Source organism: Euleptes europaea, chromosome 20 (genome assembly GCF_029931775.1).
Source record: "Euleptes europaea isolate rEulEur1 chromosome 20, rEulEur1.hap1, whole genome shotgun sequence".
In the NCBI taxonomy this organism is placed as follows: domain Eukaryota; kingdom Metazoa; phylum Chordata; class Lepidosauria; order Squamata; family Sphaerodactylidae; genus Euleptes; species Euleptes europaea.
In genome coordinates this window covers 9067902-9086625 of record NC_079331.1, presented here as the reverse complement: position 1 = coordinate 9086625, position 18724 = coordinate 9067902, and the positions used below count along the sequence as shown (strand labels likewise).

Here is an 18724-nt window from a genome sequence, read left to right as displayed (position 1 = left end):
CCCCACTTTTCTCTACCATCACAACCACCTTCCCTTCTCCCCCTCCAACAGGCACCTTGTGAGGTAGGTGGGGCTGAGAGAGTTTGGAGAGAACTGTGACTGGCCCAAGGTCACCCAGCAGGCTTCATGTGGAGAAGTGGGGATTCAAGCCCGGTTCTCCAGATTAGAGTCCGCTGCTCTTAACCACGAAACCATGCTGGCTCTCAATAGGAACCTTTATCAAACTGGGATGCTTCAATGTACTCTAACCTTCCCAGGAGTATGGAAAATAGAATCATAGAATCATAGAGTTGGAAGGGACCACTAGGGTCATCTAGTCCAACCCTCTGCACAATGCAGGAAATTCCAAACTACCTCCCCCTACACATCCACCCAGGGACCCCTACTCCATGCCCAGAACATGGCCAAGATGCCCTCCCTCTCATGAACTGCCTAAGGTCACAGAATCAGCATTGCTGACAGATGGCCATCTAGCCTCTGCTTAAAAACCTCCAGGGAAGGAGAGCTCACAGCTCTAACTGTTAGAAATTTCTTCCTGATGTCTAGACGGAAACTCTTTTGATTTAATTTCAACCCGTTGGTTCTGGTCCGACCTTCTGGGGCCACAGAAAACAACAAACAGAAAAGTAAGACGTGGGTTCATGTTAGGAGACAGAAAGATAGTCCCCCTGGGATTCTACTTTTGTGAGGTTATTTGTGGATAAGATCCCTCGCGTTCATGTCTGAATTAGACTCCGGTATTATGTCAGAGTATGTAGTGGAGAGGTCTAGCACCTCTTCTGGTCAGATATGAATGGATGAATTTGAATTGTTATAGGGAATCAATGTGCAGTTGGATATTAACTAATTCCAACCCAAACTGAACACATTCCATTCTTTAGAGTAGTTTTTGTAACTAACCTGATCTGGGACAGTAACTGTTTATTTGGAAAATTTCTATGCCACCCCTTCAAGGAACCAGCTTGAGGTGGCATTTATTGATCTGGAAAATTTCGATGACCTTTTATTTAGATATGATGAGGAAGAACAATTAATCTCGCATGCCTTGCTGATGCTGTGGGGCAAGGGCAGCGGGCCAGTGAATCAGCAGGTACTGTAAGGGACATTATCCAACCAGCACTGCATAGCGATGTCACCCCGGAAGAGAACTACCTTTGTTGGTTTCTGCACACAACAGCTGGGGGAAGGAGGAGGACGGCTGCTCTTAGCACGGCTCTTGAGAGAGGAGGAGGGCCTCGGCTTGGAGGGAAAATCCAGAATTAAAGCTCCCCCGAAATGAAAACAAAGCTTCTGGTTTATAAAACACAAATCCCCCCCGCCCGAGCTGAATGATGGAGGTTGCTGTCCCCAATCCAACTCAAACTCCCCAAGTCACATCCTCGGGGGACGCAAGGCCGGGTCCAAGGAGTACTTTGTGCCGTCTCCTTCGGCATTCAAATTTCGCTAATGCAATAGACCGCAGCCTTCCGTCTATAATTGAAAACGGAGAACACCACGTCCTGAGAGACAAATGTAACCGAGAGGTGAAAGATCGGTGGGTTCTCCCTATATTTGAAGTCCTCCCTCCCCCCAACGATTCTTCTTCGACGGGGGGATTCAAGGCCAAGAAACATCTTAGGGCAAGTTCCAGATTGTAGGGAGTGAAAAACAAGACAAAAACAGGCCAACCTGCATTGGAGTTTGATGGCTGCACCTGCAGATGTGTCTTCTGGCTTAAGCAAGCAGTCCCTGGGAGCGCCAATATGGACTGGAGCCATGGGGCTGAGAGAGTTAACTCTGCCCTCTCCAGTGATTAGGGTTGCCAGTAGGGTTGCCAGAGCCCTCTTCGCCACTGGCAGGAGGTTTGTGGGGCGGAGCCTGAGGTGGGCGGGGTTTGGGGAGGGGAGGGACTTCAATGCCATAGAGTCCAATGGCCAAAGCGGCCATTTTTCTCCAGGTGATCTGACCTCTATCGGCTGGAGATCAGTTGAATTAGTAGGAGATCTCCTGCTACTACCTGGCAGTTGGCAACCCTAACCCATCTAGTACATGGCTCTTAGATTTGCCATAGAGTCCAATTGTCAAAGCAGCCATTTTCTCCAGGTGAACTGGTCTCTATCGGCTGGAGCTCAGTTTTAATAGCAGGAGATCTCCAGCTACTACCTGAAGGTTGGCAACCCTAGCTGCCAAGTCCCTCTTTACCACCGGCGGGAGGTTTTTGGGGCGGAGCCTGTGTAGGGCGGGGTTTAGGGAGGGGAGGGACTTCAATGCTATAGAGTCCAATTGCCAAGGTGGCCATTTTTCTCCAGGTGAACTGATCTCTATCGGCTGGAGATCAGTTGTAACAGCAGATCTCCAGCTAGTACCTGGAGGTTGGCAACCCTACCAATGATGCTTTTCTGATTGGAAATAGCCTTTCAGGATGCTTTATGCCTCCATGGGGGGGGAAATGGTGGGTGGGAAATGTTAACCCCTCTTCCCCAATGTTTGGGCCTGATCTAGGGTTGCCAGGTCCCTCTTCACCATCGGCAGGAGGAGGGCAGGATTTGGGGAGGGGAGGGACTTTGATGCCATAGAATCCAATTGTCAAAATGGCCATTTTCTCCAGGGGAACTGATCTCTATTGGCTGGAGATTAGTTGTAATAACAGGAGATCGCCAGCTAGTACCTGGAAGTTGGCAACCCTAGCCTGATCTATATCAGGGATTCCCTTCTGTGGCTGGCTACTCCTTGGGGTATGGTTGCTACGCTCCCAGGATTACAGCTTATCTCCAGCTAGTGGCTGTCACAACGTCCTGTGGCAAAGAGTTCCACAGGCGGCAGTCAGCAGGTGAGAGCTGTTGTCTGAAGTCCCTGCTAAGAAAAGCCATGCTAGATCAGGCCGATGCCCATCAAGTCCAGCAGTCTGTTCACACAGTGGCCAAGCAGGTGCTTTCCTTGTTCCAACGTGTTAATGTCCTACAGGGGAGGGGCTGTGGCGCAGTGGTAGAGCATCTACTTGGCATACAGGAGGTCCCAGGTTCAATCCCCGGCATCTCCAGTTAAAGGGACTAGGCAAGTAGGTGATGGGAAAGACCTCCGCCTGAGACCATGCAGAGCCGCTGCCGGTCTGAGTAGACAATACTGACTTTGATGGACCAAGGGTCTGATTCGGTATAAGGCAGCTTCCGGTGTTCATGTGTACACACTCTCGATGTTGCTAAATTTAAAACAAATCCAAGCTTTCCACGACACGCAGAACCAGATCAGAGTCACGAACGGTGTTGCTCTTCGCCCAGCAGTATGGTCAAACCTGCCGCGGAGCACCGGGACATCCGCCTGCCTTATCGTAGCGATCCAAGGCCGTTCACAAACCCCCGCCGCAGGTTTTGGGCAGTAATGTGTGGGTGAAAGGCATAGCTGGAAGCCCCCTGCACACCGCAAAGGGTTTAATTTCGTTGGTTTTGATTAGAAAGTTGGCACCGAGTCAGAGGGTCCGCGTTGCCGTTGACTACTCAAGGGTAGCAGAGAGATAGTAACTCCGGGGGCCTCAGCTTGTCCTGACAGCAACCTGAGCGCCGATACCAAGGTCAGAAAACGCTTTGCTGTTGCAGGCCATGGAGTGTATCTTCTCGGCCCCGTTGTTTTGACTTGGCGCTCCGGCTGTCTTGTCTAAAACCACCAGCCCTGTTATAAAACAAAAGCTAATAGGGGAAGAGGCTCATTCCGCAAGGGCGTCGGGCCAAGCCAAAAGGTGCCGGGGAACTGTGAAGTCGTCAGCCTCTCTCAGATTTGGGGTTTTTTTTCTTTTCCCCTCCTCTCCTGCTCCTGCCGCAGGTGGGCTCTCGGGCAAGATGATCGAGGAACCCCTAAACCCCGGCCACTACAACATCAGCCAGGCAGTTTCCGAGACGGTGCCGGCCGCCACGGTGCCCCTCTTGCTGCTGATGGGGTTCCTTTTCCTCATGTGGAGCCTCGAAGAGACCTCGTCCATCCCAGGTAACTTGACACACGGCCTGCGAGAGAAGGTGGGCTCTGGGAAACAGCAGGGTTTCCCCTTCCCCCCCTCTAGGAAGCTACAGGGATCATAGACTCATGGAAGGGACCTCCAGGGTCATCTAGTCTAACCCCCTGCACAATGCAGGACATTCACAACTACCTCCTCCCCCCCACCCCCAGTGACCCCTACTCCATGCCCAGAAGATGCCCTCCCTCTCATGATCTGCCTACGGTCATAGAATCAGCATTGCTGACAGATGGCCATCTAACCTCTTCTTAAAAACCTCCAGGGAAGGAGAGCTCACCACCTCCCGAGGAAGCCAATCCTTCAGGAGAAAAGTTGGGCGGGGGTAGTGGTTTTCACTTACAAATCCAAATACATGATTCCAAAATGTAGTTTTCAATGGCTGAAAAACGCTTTTCAAGGCCTCATTGAAACCCTAGCCCTTCCCCAGAAAGGAGGGTTGCCAGGTCCCCCCGCCCCGGCCGCCAGCAGGAGATGGCAGGGGGTAGGGGTGCCAGATCCAAGTTGGGAAATTCCTGGAGATTTGGGGACAGAGCCTGGGGAGGACAGGGACACAACATCACAGTGTCTGATGGAGAAGGGTTATGCATTATTTATGTATATGCGGTACACTCCAGGAAAGAAGAGTTGCCAACTCTGGGTTGTGAAATTCCTGGAGATTTGAGGGTGAGGCCTTCGGACAGTGGTGTTTGGAGAGGGACTCTTAGAGGGATATAATGCCATAGAGTCCACCCTCCGCAACAGCTATTTTCTCCAAGGGAACTGATATCTGTGATCTGGGGATCAGCTGTAATTCCGGGAGATCTCCAGGTCCCACCTGGAGGATGGTAACCCTACAAGAAAGCTCTGTTTCAGATATGAGAATAGACAGATTAAGTATATGCAATTTATATTAATCAGCAAGCATCACAGGCTAAAATATATAGGTGTAACCTGGCATAACAATATTAGTTTAAATGTTTAAGAAACCTAGGCACGTTATAGTAAGTTCTTTTTATTTTAATGTAGATTCAAATACCAATCTATTGGTTTATTCTAAGCGTTTAACTTGGAGAAAACAAGAAACAATGTTGAATAGATGGTAGAAATAAAAATTGTTTGAACAGAGGGTTAACCTAGGAGAAAGTAAGGGACGTTTATATGTAATGTTATGTGTTATGTAGGTAGGATGTATGTTATGTCTTATTTTGTATGTTACGTATCTGTTAATTGTAAGTTTAAAACAAAAATAAATTAAAAAAGAAAGCTCTACAAACAAAACAATGCAAAGAAATTATCACAGAATCATAGAGTTGGAAGGGACCACCAGGGTCATCTAGTCCAACCCCCTGCACAATGCAGGAAATTCACAACTACCTCCCCGCACACCCCCAGTGACCCCTATTCTATGCCCAGAAGATGATCAAGATGCCCTCCCTCTCATGATCTGCCTAAGGCCAAAGAATCAGCATTGCTGACAGATGTCCATCTAACCTCTTCTTAAAAACCTCCAGGGAAGAAGAGCCCACCACCTCCCAAGGAAGCCTGTTCCACTGAGGAACCGCTCTAACCATTAGAAAATGTTTCCTGATGTCTAGATGGAAACTCTTTTGATTTAATTTCAACCCGTTTGGTTCTGGTCCGACCTTCTGGGGCAACAGAAAACAACTCGGCACCATCCTCTATGTGACAGCCCTCCAAGGTCTTGAAGAGGGTTATCACATCCCCTCTCAGTCTTCTCCTCTTCAGGCTAAACAAGTAAATTCAATAATAAAATTCAGGGGAAAGCCCGTACAACGGCCTGCAGCAGTATCGAAAGTAGCATTAAATATCCAAACACCACAACAGGAACTTGGGGCGGTGGGGGGGACAGCAGCCACATCACATCAAACACAATTCAGATGTGAGCAAGTTCGATTATTCCCTTCCAGTCTTAGCTAAGACCCCTCCCCTCCCATGTCTGTCAAGCACTTTGTACAGGAAGAGTCTTCTCCGCCTGCCAATACTGATCAATAAATCCTCCTTCCGCCTCCCCTCTCTTTTTAGGACCCGGCTACTGTATGGGGATCGGCCCGCTTATATCGCACTGGAGGTTTCTTTGGATGGGCGTGGGCAGCGCCTGCAACTACTACAACAGGATGTACGGGGAATTCATGAGAGTCTGGATCAACGGAGAAGAGACCCTCATTATTAGCAAGTAAATCTTTGATCTATGCAACCAGGGAAATATCTGCAGGAGGGGTGGGGCTGGCTCCATGATACAGGGCAGAGAACGCCCCCATGCCTCCCTCCCCTCCTCTGCCTGCCTCCAGGCCGGCCGCTTGTGCCTCCCTTCCCAGCCTCCAACCCATGTGTCGGTGCATTAGGGTTGCCAACCTCCAGGTACTAGCTGGAGATCTCCTGCTATTACAGCTGATCTCCAGCCGATAGAGATCAGTTCACCTGGAGAAAACGGCCGCTTTGGTAATTGGACTCTATGGCATTTAAGTCCTTCCCCTCCCCAAACCCCGGCCTCCTCAAGCTCCACCGCAAAAGCCTCCCACCGATGGCAAAGAGGGACCTGGCAACCCTACGGTGCATCCTCTCCCCACCTTCTCACCACCCGGGCTCACAGTAATTACTTAGATGTTTGTTCTATAAGGATTAGACAAATTCATAGCAGTTAGTTCCATAAAAAGGTTATTTATCATGATGGTGAAATGGAACCTCCATGTTCAAAAGTAGTATGCCTTCAAATGCCTGTTGCTTGGGGCAGCAGGTATCTTTGGCCACTGAGTCCCTGCTGTGAACCTCCCAGGGTATGTGGTTGGTCCCTGAGAGAAACAGGATGCTGGATGAACGGGTCTGATCCATCCCCTCACCCAACTTCTGTTTTTATATTACGCCACAAGTACAAATTGCTGATTCTTAATCAGAAGCAGTAGAAAAGAGCAAGTAGCACCTTAAAGACTAACAAAATTTCTGGCAGGGTATGAGTTTTGGCTCGAGAAAGCTCCTACCCTGCCAGGAATTTTGTTGGACTTTAAGGTGCTACTGGGCTCTTGCTCTTTTCTACTGCAAGTGACAGACTAACACAGCTGTGTGTGTGTGTGTGTGTGTGTGTGTGTGTGTGTGTGTGTGTTAAGTGCCATCAAGTCGCTTCTGACTCATGGCGACCCTATGAATGAAAGTCCTCCAAAATGTCCTATCTTTGACAGCCTTGCTCAGATCTTGCAAATTGAAGGCTGTGGCTTCCTTGGTTGAGTCCATCCACCTCTTGTTGGGTCTTCCTCTTTTCCTGCTGCCCTCAACTTTTCCTAGCATGACTGTCTTTTCCAGTGACTCTTGTCATCTCATGACGTGACCAAAATACGACAGCCTCAGTTTAGTCATTTTAGCTTCTAAGGTCAGTTCCAGCTTGATTTGATCTATAACCCACTAATTTGTTTTTTTGGCAGTCCACCGAATCCGTCACAGCTACCCATCATAATTAATCAGAAGCAGCATGGTATATAGCCTGATCTTGTCAGATCTCGGAAACTAAGCAGGGTCAGCCCTGGTTAGTATTTGGATGGGAGACCACCAAGGAATACCAGGCTTTCTATGCAGAGGAAGGCAATGGCAAACCACCTCTGTTGAGTCTCTTGCCATGAAAACCCCATAATGGGTCACGGCAAGCCGGCAGCGACTTGACGGCACTTTACACACGCGCACATAGTCAACGTCACAGCCATGACATGTTAATAGTGGTGTCCTTTAAACATCAACTGCCTCCCAAAGGAAAATGCAGGTGAAACAAACGTGAAGCCGAGAAGCCCACAAAAGGAATATAAACACATCCTAGCTGAGGTTTCCTTTACTGTACCATGGATGAGATAACTGTGACATGTTTAAGCTTCTAGCTCCCTCTAAAGGAAATTCAGATTAATCTGTACTAATATAACAGCAGTACAATTAACACCTTTGGTATCCTACAATATCTGCAGTTAGCAGCAGGCCCTGCCCGGATGCCCTGGGTCCTGGCAACTGCTCCCCTTGCCAGGGTTTGCGGGCTCTGGGCAGAGCAGAATGTATTAGTAAAGGACCGATCCCAAAGCAGGCCGTTAATGCGATCTCCTTCCCTTCCCTTCCCTAGATCTTCAAGCATGTTCCACGTCATGAAACACGGACACTACATCTCCAGATTTGGGAGCAAGCTCGGCTTGAAGTGCATCGGCATGCACGAAAACGGCATCATATTTAACAACAACCCGGCGCTTTGGAGAGAAATCCGGCCCTTCTTCACCAAAGGTAAGCGGCATAGGCTGCAATCCTAAGAACGCTTCCTTGGGAGTAAGATCCACTGAAATAATAGGGGAATTACTTCTCAGTAGACCTGCTTGGGATTTCCCCCATAGCTTCTTCCAGAGTTAGCATTTATTTCTGTTTCTGGTAGAGTTGCCAACCTCCAGGTACTAGCTGGAGATCTCCTGCTATTACAGCTTCAATGCCATAGAGTCCAATTGCCAATGCAGCCATTTTCTCCAGGTGAACTGATCTATGTCGGCTAGAGATCAGTTGTAATAGCAGGAGATTGCCGGGCCAATTTTTTAGCAGCAAGAATGCGTGCAGTTCTGCTGACTGGTAGACATCCTTCTCAGTTACATACTGCCAAGACACTCCCATTCTTGTTGGTCTCTGTGAACTCTAAACCAGACAGCCAAAAGCCAGGATAATGGGCTAGGGTTAGAATGATAGAATCATAGAGTTGGAAGGGATCACCAGGGTCATCTAGTCCAACCCCCTGCACAATGCAGGAAATTCACAACTACCTTCCCCCCCCCACACAGCCCCAGTGACCCCTACTCCATGCCCAGAAGATGGCCAAGATACCCTCCCTCCCATGATCTGCCTAAGGTCATAGAATCAGCATTGCTGACAGATGGCCATCTAACCTCTTCTTAAAAACCTCCAGGGAAGGAGAGCTCACCACCTCCCGAGGAAGCCTCTTCCAGTGAGGAACCACTTTAGCTGTTAGAAAATTCTTGCCAGTCTCCAGGAGGTGGCTGGAGATTTCCATGGGCTTAGACTGGAGTAACCCTGCATAAGATTGCACTGTAAATTACTCATCGCAGGATCCAATCAAAGATCTCCATTGTCACATATGAAAGCTTTTTGCATGGCAGCTAAAGGCTCCCATAGGCTCGGTGCCGGGCCAATTGCAGTAGGGAGATTTTTCCGCCCTCGAGGAGCCACCACGAAAAAGGACCCGCCCTTGGGCCATGCCCAAAGAATCTAGGATTTCACCACCAAAATTGATAGATTATAAGGATTTTTTTTTCCTCTGTGAAATTTCAGCTCTGTCAGGTCCGGGCCTTGTGAGGATGATAGCGATTTGCGTCGACTCGACGAGAGAACACCTGGATCATCTAGAGGAGATGACGACCGAGTTGGGGTACATCGACGCCCTGAATCTGATGAGGTGTATCATGCTGGACACTTCAAACAGGCTTTTTCTGGGGATTCCTCTCGATGGTACTACAATTCCCCCCTTTTTATATTTCTCATTGGTCCCATTACTAATGTCTAATCGGAAAGCAGGTTCTAAGGAAACATTTGCCTACGCCAATGAAGGGAATCAAGACTCGGGGTAGTTAAGGCATCTCTTCCAAACATGATTCTAAGACCCTGAATTCTGTTCCTTGTGCCAACAGTGTTAAAGGTTTGTCAGAGCTAGGGATGCCAGCCTCCAGGTGGGACCCGGGGGTCCCTGGAATTACAGCTCATCTCCAGACTACAGAGATCCCCTGGAAAAAATGGATGCTTTAGATGGTGGACTCTGTAGCATCGTCCCCCACTGAGGTCCCTGTCCTCCCCAGGCTCCGTCCCCAAATCTCCAAGAGTCTCCCAACCTGGAGCTGGCAACACTATGGGGGGCCCAACACCCCACCAGTGGCCAAGGGGAATCTGGCAACCCTAGTCAGAGCCCTAAAATTAGAAGGTTTCTTTCTTTCTTTTTCTTTCTTTCTTTCTTCCTCCCCTCCCTTCCCTTCCTCCTTTCCTCTTTCCTTTCCTTTCCCTAACTCTCTTCCTCTCTCCCTCCCTTCCTTCCTTCCATTTCCTTTCATTTCCTTTCCTTTCCCTTCCTCTCTCTCTCCCTCCCTTCCTTCCTTCCTCCCTCCCTCTTCCTTTCTTCCTTTCTTCCTTCCTTCCTTTCTCCCCTGTTCTTAGACCGAGGTCTTGAACCCTGGAGCAAGCTCTACTGGAACTAAAGAAGAGTGTCCACAGAGAGGCTATTGATAGTCTCTTTCTTTCTTTCTTTCTTTCTTTCTTTCTTTCTTTCTTTCCCCCCTGTTCTTAGACCGAGGTCTTGAACGATAACACCATAAAACTTAAACAAGACCCATCTCTAAAAACGCCTCCCTTCGTCTCTTCTCTGCAGCCTCCAGAAAACGAGCAACAAAATAAGTACGCTGAGGGTCAGAGTCCTCTAAGAGGAACTGAACCTTTTGCCCCAAAGTTGCTCGAGAAGATGAGGACCATTGGTTAAAACATGGTACAATCCATTTTAGCCTAAGTTGGTATACGTTAGGACAGTGCAAAAGGATATGTACCAAGAAGTCCACTGACTGAAGAGGGCAGGGACACAGCCGGTCTGAAAAAGGGATCTTTAGCCCAGCAAAACCATTGAAAAAGGGCAAAATCAGAAGGTGAAGAGATAGCCCAAACCTAACGAATGAGCGGGGTGGGGGGAGAGAATTCGCTTCGACTGAACAAATCAGCTAGAGATTTCTTGTGAATCCCAGCCGTCGTGTTTTGCCAGGAAGTATTTTTATCACGCTGCCAAGCTGAAGCAAGACACCTCTGTGGGATTTGTGTGTGGGAGAAAGCTTTGCTTATATTTTCGTGCTGCACGGTTTCTTTTCCCCGGCTAGGCAGGACTAAACAGTCTGCTGATCTAACAAAAGCATCGAAGGATGCTGGCACCTGCAACACACTAAAGCAAAATACAGCGGTCTCTGTTGTGGTTAAGCTCGAACATGAGAGAGTGGAGCCCCATTGCCAGATGTGTAAAGGTAGCATAATTATTCAGAAGTGAGGGGGAAATGCTCTGGACATGCCCAGAGGCACCATCAGCATTTCCCCCCATGCTCCAACGTTAGCTAGCTTCCATCATATTTAACAGCAACCCGACTCTTTGGAAAGAAAGACCTCTACCTGAGACCCTGGAGAGCCGCTGCCTGTCTGAGTAAACAATTCTGACTTTGATGGACCAAGGGTCTGGTTCAGTATCAGGCAGCTTCATGTGTGTTCATGTATTTTGGGGGGGGCATGGCTTAGTGGTAATCTGCTTGGCATGCAGAAGGTCCCAGGTTCAATCCCCGGCATCTCCAGTTAAAGGGACTAGGCAAGCAGGTGATGTGAAAGACCTCCACCTGAGACTCTGGAGAGCCGCTGCCGGTCTGAGAAGACAGTACAGGCTTCCTCGGGAGGTGGTGAGCTCTCCTTCCCTGGAGGTTTTTAAGAAGAGGCTAGATGGCCATCTGTCAGCAGTGACTTTAGGCACATAATGAGAGGGAGGGCATCTTTGCCATCTTCTAGGCATGGAGTATGGGGTCACTGGGGGTGTGGGGGGAGGTAGTTGTGAATTTCGTGCATTCTGCAAGGGGTTGGACTAGATGACCCTGGTGGTCCCTTCCAACTCCATGATTCTATGGCATAATGTCATGCTGTTCTAGGAATCACTGAAAACTCTAGTTTATACCATAGAGTTTCCAGTAATTCCTAGAGCAGCATGATGTCACTTCTGGGTTTTCTCAGAAGGGACGTCTCACTAACATTAGTGGCGACTGTCCCCACCCACCCCACACCCCCGGTCTCTGCTGGTTACCAGACCATGCTTGGCAACCAGGGAGCTTCCATGGCCAAATGGTGATTCGAACCCACATCTCCCCCATCTTAGCCCGACACTCTAAACGCTAGACCGTCCAGGCTCCTCGGCTTAGCCCCAACTCCACAAAGCAGCGTGCCTCCTGCTGACGTTTCCGTCTTGTGATTCCAGAAAACGCCATCGTGCTAAAGATCCAAAACTACTTCGACGCTTGGCAAGCCCTTCTGCTGAAACCCGACATCTTCTTCAAGATTTCATGGCTCTACAAGAAATACGAGAAGTCTGCGTAAGTAGCGGCAATGGCTGGCCTGTTGCGAGTCCCGCTGCAGTGCAAAGGGAGGGTCTTCTCCTAGGCTGAGGGTGGGCCGGGAAGGCCATGATGCATTTGGCCCCAGAGGAACTTCAAGGTTTAGGGTTGCCGGATCAATGTGGATTTGTGGCTGGTCCCGCTCGCCTCTGTGCCCTTCCTTTAATCCTCCACATTGGCACCTGCCTGTCTGCTTCCGTGCCCCTTTAATGCCTGGCACACTGGTAAATAAACAGTAGACATGAGCAAGAGTCCAGTAGCAAGAGTCCTTAAAGACTAACAGAACTTGGGGCAGGGTATGAGCTTCCGGGAGCCACAGCTCACTTCTTCAGATAAATAAACAGACGGTTATTACAAAACGGTACGAGTTCGCGACTGTGTCGAGATTACAAGCAGAGGTGGCAACTGTTTTGGGATAGATATGTTGGATAAAACATGTTTGTGAAATGAGGGGACACGACAGACTTCAATAAGTGCTGAAAAGTCATACTAAATAGACGGGTTGGGGTCTAGCGACTATAAGCAGATATGGCAATCATTCTTAGACAGGTACGTACGACTTTGTTCGAAATGTGAGTTTAGGGGTAAGATTGAATACGATATGAAAGACATTCCTACCGATCGGATTATAGTATTGTTAACAAATAGGTTTATTAAATAGATCTAGATTTCAATGAGCCCCGTGGCGCAGAGTGGTAAGCTGCAGTGCTGCAGTCCAAGCTCTGCTCACGACCTGAGTTCGATCCCGACGGAAGTCGGTTTCAGGTAGCCGGCTCCAAGTCGACTCCACCTTTCATCCTTCCGAGGTCGGTAAAATGAGGACCCAGCTTGCTGGGGGTAAAGGAAAGATGGCTGGGGAAGGCACTGGCAAACCACCCCGTATACAAAGTCTGCCTAGGAAACATCAGGATGTGACGTCACCCCATGGGTCAGAAATGACCCGGGGCTTGCACAGGGGACCCTTACCTTTACCTTTTTAGATTCCTTTAATAATGTTATAGAACAATTTTAGGTTACGAATCTCTCAGCTGAAGTTAGAACTTATATAAGGGATTTTACCGTGGGATGGGATTGGGTCTCTTTTGGGCACGGAACCAACAACTGAAATGTCAAATTTACCCCTTTTGTATTCTTTCCCCCTTTTTCTTTCTGTACCCCTTTTATAGAAAAATAAATAAAATGTATATAAAAATAAAATAGACGGTTAGGAAGACATCGTAGACTGCTCTCCCCAACAGACTCTGCAAACGGTGAAGCGCAAGCTCTGCCTTTTGGCTCCGAGGACAGGTTCAGATTTACTAGCGTTGTCCTTAAGAACGCAAGAGCCCTGCTGGATCGGACCAGTGGCTCATCTAGTCCACCATCCTGTCTCACACAGTGGCCAACCCCTTACTCTGGAGGTCCGCCAACGAGTCAATAGAGGCCAAGGCTTCCCCTTATGTTTCCAGCCAGCACTGGTATTCAGAGGTTTACTGCCTCTGAATGCGGAGGTTTCCTTGTAGCCGCTGACAGATCTGCCCTCCGTGAATCTGTCCAATCCTCTGGTGTAGTGGTTAAGGGCGGTGGTTTGGAGCGGCGGACTCTGATCTGGAGAACCGGGTTTGATCCCCCCACTCTTCCACATGAGCGGCGGAGGCTAATCTGGCGAACTGGGTTGGTTTCCCCACTCCTACGCATGAAGCCAGCTCAGTGACCTTGGGCTAGTCACAGGTCTCTTCGAGCTCTCTCAGCCCCACCTACCTCACAGGGTGTCTGTTGTGGAGAGGGGAAGGGAAGGGGATTGTAAGCCAGTTTGAGTCTCCCTTAAGTGGTGGAGAAAGCGGGCATATAAAAACCAACTACTACTACTACTCCTCTTCCTCTTCTTCTTTAAAAGCTCTCTATGCCTGTGGCCGTTGCTACATCCAGTGAATCCCGCATTTTAATCACTCGTGGAAAGAAAGATTTCCTTTTGCCCGTCCTGAATCTATTGCCCATCAGCTTTATTGGATGCTCTAGTGTTTTGGAAGAGGGAGAAAAAGTTTTTCATCACCCGTTTAAAAAATGCAGCGGCTATAAAAGCCCAGAGAATGAACGGAATTCTTGCAATCAAGACTTTAAAATATAGCCTTTTTCAGGCAGACTTTCGGATAGGAATGGCAGAACGGCGTTCAAGCGTCCGTAGCTGTAAATCCCTTCCCGCTCAAGGACCTTTTAAGTTCGTGAATTATCTGGGCCTCTTCCGACACTTACAATTTGGGCACAGAGAAGCACCGCGGGCCTTCAGCAACGAACTGCCTTTTTCTGTTACAGGAAGGATTTGAAAGAAGCCATCGAAATCTTAATCGAGCAGAAACGGCAAAAGCTTTCCACTGTCGAGAGACTGGAGGAGCACGTGGACTTTGCGTCGCAGCTGATTTTTGCACAGGTAATCTGGGGGCCCCGTGGCGCAGAGTGGTAAGCGGCAGCACTGCCGTCCAAGCTCTGCTCACGACCTGAGTTCAATCCCGACGGAAGTCGGTTTCAGGTATCCGGCTCAAGGTTGGCTCAGCCTTCCATCCTTCCGAGGTCGGTAAAACGAGGACGCACCTTGCTGGGGGTAAAAGGAAGACGACTGGGGAAGGCATTGGCAAACCACCCCGCAAACAAAGTCTACCTTGGAAACGTCAGGATGTGACATCACCCCATGGGTCAGGAATGACCCAGTGCTTGCACAGGGGACCTTTACCTTTGTAATTTTTATCCGAGTGGGGGCAGGCACTGGAACATACCATGAGCCAGTCTCCAGTTTCAGGCGAGGAGGACTTGATGGGCATATTAATTCCTATTTTGCCCCATTGCAAACTAGTAATGAGCTGATTTTCCTCATTCAGTGCTTTTATTATTCAGGCATTGCTCTTTGGCCTGCATTTTGCTCCTCCTGACTTCCAGTTTAACTAGGTAATCTTCTGAAATTAATTCCAGGATTGGGTCATGCACAGTTTGCTGCAGTCTTCTGTTCCTTCCAGGGATGGCTTGATCTTTCTTTCTTTTAAAGATTCCATCACCTCTGCCCTCACCCTCTCTGAGGGTCGCATCACAACCTGGCCTCCATGTTCATAGAATCACAGAGTTGGAAGGGACCACCAGGGCCATCTAGTCCAACCCCCTGCACTATGCAGGGAATTTACAACTACCCTCCCCCCCACACCCCCCAATGACCCCTACTCCATCCCATAAGATGGTCAAGATACTCTCCCTCTCATCATCTGCTTAAGGTCATAGAATCAGCATTGCTGACAGATGGCCATTTAAGCTCTTCTTAAAAACCTCCAAGGAAGGAGAGCTCACCACCTCCCGAGGAAGCCTGCTCCACTGAGGAACCGCTCTAACTGTTAGAAAATTCTTCCTAAGGTCTAGACTGAAACTCTTTTGATTTAATTTCAACCTGTTGGTTCTGGTCCGACCTTCTGGGGCAACAGAAAACAACCCGGCACCCTCCTGGCACCCTCTATATGACAGCCCTTCAAGTACTTGAAGATGGTTATCATATCCCCTCTCAGTCTTCTCCTCTTCAGGCTAAACATACCCAGCTCCTTCCACCTTTCCTCATAGGACTTGGTCTCCAGACCCCTCACCATCTTTGCTGCCCTCCTCTGGTTGATTTGAGCCTGACTTGACAATACTGTTTTCCACTGAGTTCAACCACCACTGTTATTACACATTACAGAGCCGCGGGGAACTAACGGGGGAGAACGTGAACCAGTGTGTCTTGGAGATGCTGATAGCTGCCCCGGATACTCTCTCGGTGACCCTCTTCTTCATGCTGGCCCTGATTGCTGAATACCCTCACGTGGAAGAGGCAATGATGAAGGAAATACAGACGGTGATGGGTAAGGACCATTGAGACTGGAAGAGGACGGCGATACAAATGACGACCTCTTTTCAAAATTCCAAGCTGGACACGGGCCAAACTATTAGTGGCCCAAAGACAGCAAAGTAAATCTGAAGGTTTAAAAAAGATAACCCTATAGACCACTAGGGTTGCCAAACATCCAGGAGGAATTAAGAGTGAACCAATAAGTTTCAGGATGTTTATTTCAGTAATGTATTTAAACGTTAGATCCCACTATTCTCCCCAGTGGGACTCAACACAGTTTACAACATCATTCGCCCCTCTTCCATTTATCCTCTCAGCAACAAACTTGTGGCCAGGTGAAATAAGAAACCAGAGACCAGCTTCCTTGTCAGGGAGGGGCCGTGGCTCAGTGGCAGAGTGTCTGCTCGGCATGCAGAAGGTCCCAGGTTCAGTCCCCGGCATCTCCAGTTAGGGGGACCAGGCAAGTAGGTGATGGGAAAGACCTCTGCCTGAGACCCTGGAGAGCCGCCACCGATCTGAGTAGACAATACTGACTTTGATGGACCAAGAGTCTGATTCAGTATAAGGCAGCTTCATGGGGACAGGCCATGGCAAAGTGGTAGAGCATCTGCTTGGCATGCAGAAGGTCCCAGGTTCAATTCCCGGCATCTCCAGTGAAAGGGACTAGGCAAGTAGGTGATGGGAAAGACCTCTGCCTGAGACCCAGGAGAGCCGCTGCCGGTCTGAGTAGACGATTCTGACTTTGATGAACCTAGGGTGTGATAAGGCAGATTCATGTGTTCACGTGTTCTTGCTTCTTCCCTAAAGGTGACAGAGACATCCAGACCGAAGACATGCCGAAGCTCAAAGTGGTGGAGAGTTTCATTCACGAGAGCATGAGATACCAGCCGGTTGTGGACTTGGTCATGCGCAAAGCCTTGCGGGACGACGTGATCGACGGCCATCCTGTGAAGAAAGGGACCAACATCATTCTGAACATTGGACGGATGCACAAACTTGAGTTCTTCCCAAAGCCGAACGAATTCTCTCTTGAAAATTTTGAGAAAAGCGTAAGTTGTCACACTCACATATGTATATATTTTTTAAAAAATACTGCTTAGGGGCTCACACTTCAGGATGAAAAATTAGTATTTCTGTATACTTATTCAGCGAGGATTCCTTATCTTGCGTGGTCCACCTGCCACAAGCCCTTGATCCAGTTTTAATCCAGATCCGTCTTGACTAGTGCACCTGGGGGGGGGGAGGGGTTTAGGGTTTCCAGCTCCGGGTTGGGAAATACCTGGAGATTTGGGGGATGGAGCCTGAGGAGGGCTGGTTGACTTCAATGCCATAGAGTCCAATGGCCAAAGCGGCCATTTTCTCCGGGTGAACTGATCTCTATCAGCTGGAGATCAGTTGTAATAGCAGGAGATCTCCAGCTAGACCTATTGATTTTAGATCAATAGATCTAAAGTATTGCTTGGTTCACTGTTATGGGGCTTTTAGATCAATAGATCTAAAGTATTGCTTGGTTCACTGTTATGGGGATTTTAGATCAATAGATCTAAATTATTGCTTGGTTCTCTGTTATGGGGATTTTAGATCAATAGATCTAAAGTATTGCTTGGTTCACTGTTATGGGGATTTTAGATCAATAGATCTAAAGTATTGCTTGGTTCACTGTTATGGGGATTTTAGTTATATTAGCAGCACAGTTTTAGTTTCTTTTCAGTAATGTGTACTATGAGTATTTTAGTAATGTTATATTTCCATTTTCTCTTATTGTTATATTCTCATTTTCTCTTAATAAATTCTTTTTAAAAAATTTCTGGCAGGGTGTGAGCTTTTGTGAGTCACAGCTTCTTCACTTCACTTCTTCAGGGAGCTTCGACTCTCAAAAGCTGACACTCTGAAAACCGTGTTGGTCCCTAAAGAACTACCGGACTCAAATCGAGCTGCTCAACTGCAGACCGACCCGGCGACCCCCCGAAACTAAATTTTCTTTGACATTTGCGCAGGTCCCCCATCGCTACTTCCAGCCGTTTGGGTTCGGTCCCCGCGGTTGCGTCGGGAAGTTCATCGCCATGGTCATGATGAAGGCCATCCTTGTCTCTCTCCTCCGAAGATGCAGCATCCAGACTCTGAAAGGCAAAGGTCTCCACCACATCCCGAAAAACAACGACTTGTCCCTGCACCCGAACGAACGGCAGCCCTTGCTCGAGATGGTTTTCGTACCAAGAAGGAAGATGGCCGAGGACCAGGAGAGCCAATAGGACCGCCACAGAAACCCCGAGGACACTGGCGGTTGGGGCTTCCCTGACCCAACGGAAAACTGTCATCCATCCCAGGTGCATCCATCACTCACACGCTCCGTGAAATGAAACATTTGGTTGCTCCGCATACGCTGACGATGCCGGTGGCTTGGACCCACCGTTCAAGGCGTATCCCTTCCAAGCAGACGAAAGAAAGGCAGCAAGTGAATCACCCACGCAGCAGGCGGAGAAATGCCTTGACAAACTGTGGCGGGATTAACGGGACGTGCGTTTGCTCGGGCAGAAGCCCCCCCAAGAGCCCATTTGCGTGGGTCCCGGGGAGCTCGGAGCAGGTGACGAAAGAGGCATTTGCAGCAGCCGGTCGTTTTAAGAGGGCTGACGTCTCCGCTGCTGAGATCGTGGGGATGAATTCTAGAGGCAGTGGTCATTAGGAAGCAGAAGTCTGGGGAAGCGCGACGGACAGATACGACCTTTGAAAAAGAGCAACGGAACAATCTCTTCTTCCATACTTCTGTAC

The 18724-nt window shown here is 48.9% G+C and overlaps 1 protein-coding gene across 1 annotated transcript; it reads left to right on the top strand.

Moving 5' to 3' along the window:
• Window positions 1-3812: 3812 nt before the first annotated feature.
• Window positions 3813-18207, top strand: LOC130492059 (aromatase). Its single transcript, XM_056865846.1, has 9 exons — window positions 3813-3957; window positions 6008-6158; window positions 8076-8230; window positions 9278-9454; window positions 11982-12096; window positions 14410-14524; window positions 15806-15968; window positions 16763-17004; window positions 17953-18207. The coding sequence occupies exons 1-9, from the start codon at window positions 3813-3815 to the stop codon at window positions 18205-18207; spliced, it is 1518 nt and encodes a 505-aa protein (XP_056721824.1).
• Window positions 18208-18724: the final 517 nt, after the last annotated feature.

What these genes read in the sequence shown, in the direction of transcription:
- LOC130492059 (XM_056865846.1), top strand. Translation starts at nt 3,813, where the DNA reads ATGATCGAGGAACCCCTAAACCCCGGCCACTACAACATCAGCCAGGCA. An exon ending in GGAAATACAGACGGTGATGG is followed by an intron (nt 15,969 to 16,762) that starts GTAAGGACCATT and finishes TCTTCCCTAAAG; the next exon opens with GTGACAGAGACATCCAGACC. An exon ending in TTGAAAATTTTGAGAAAAGC is followed by an intron (nt 17,005 to 17,952) that starts GTAAGTTGTCAC and finishes ACATTTGCGCAG; the next exon opens with GTCCCCCATCGCTACTTCCA.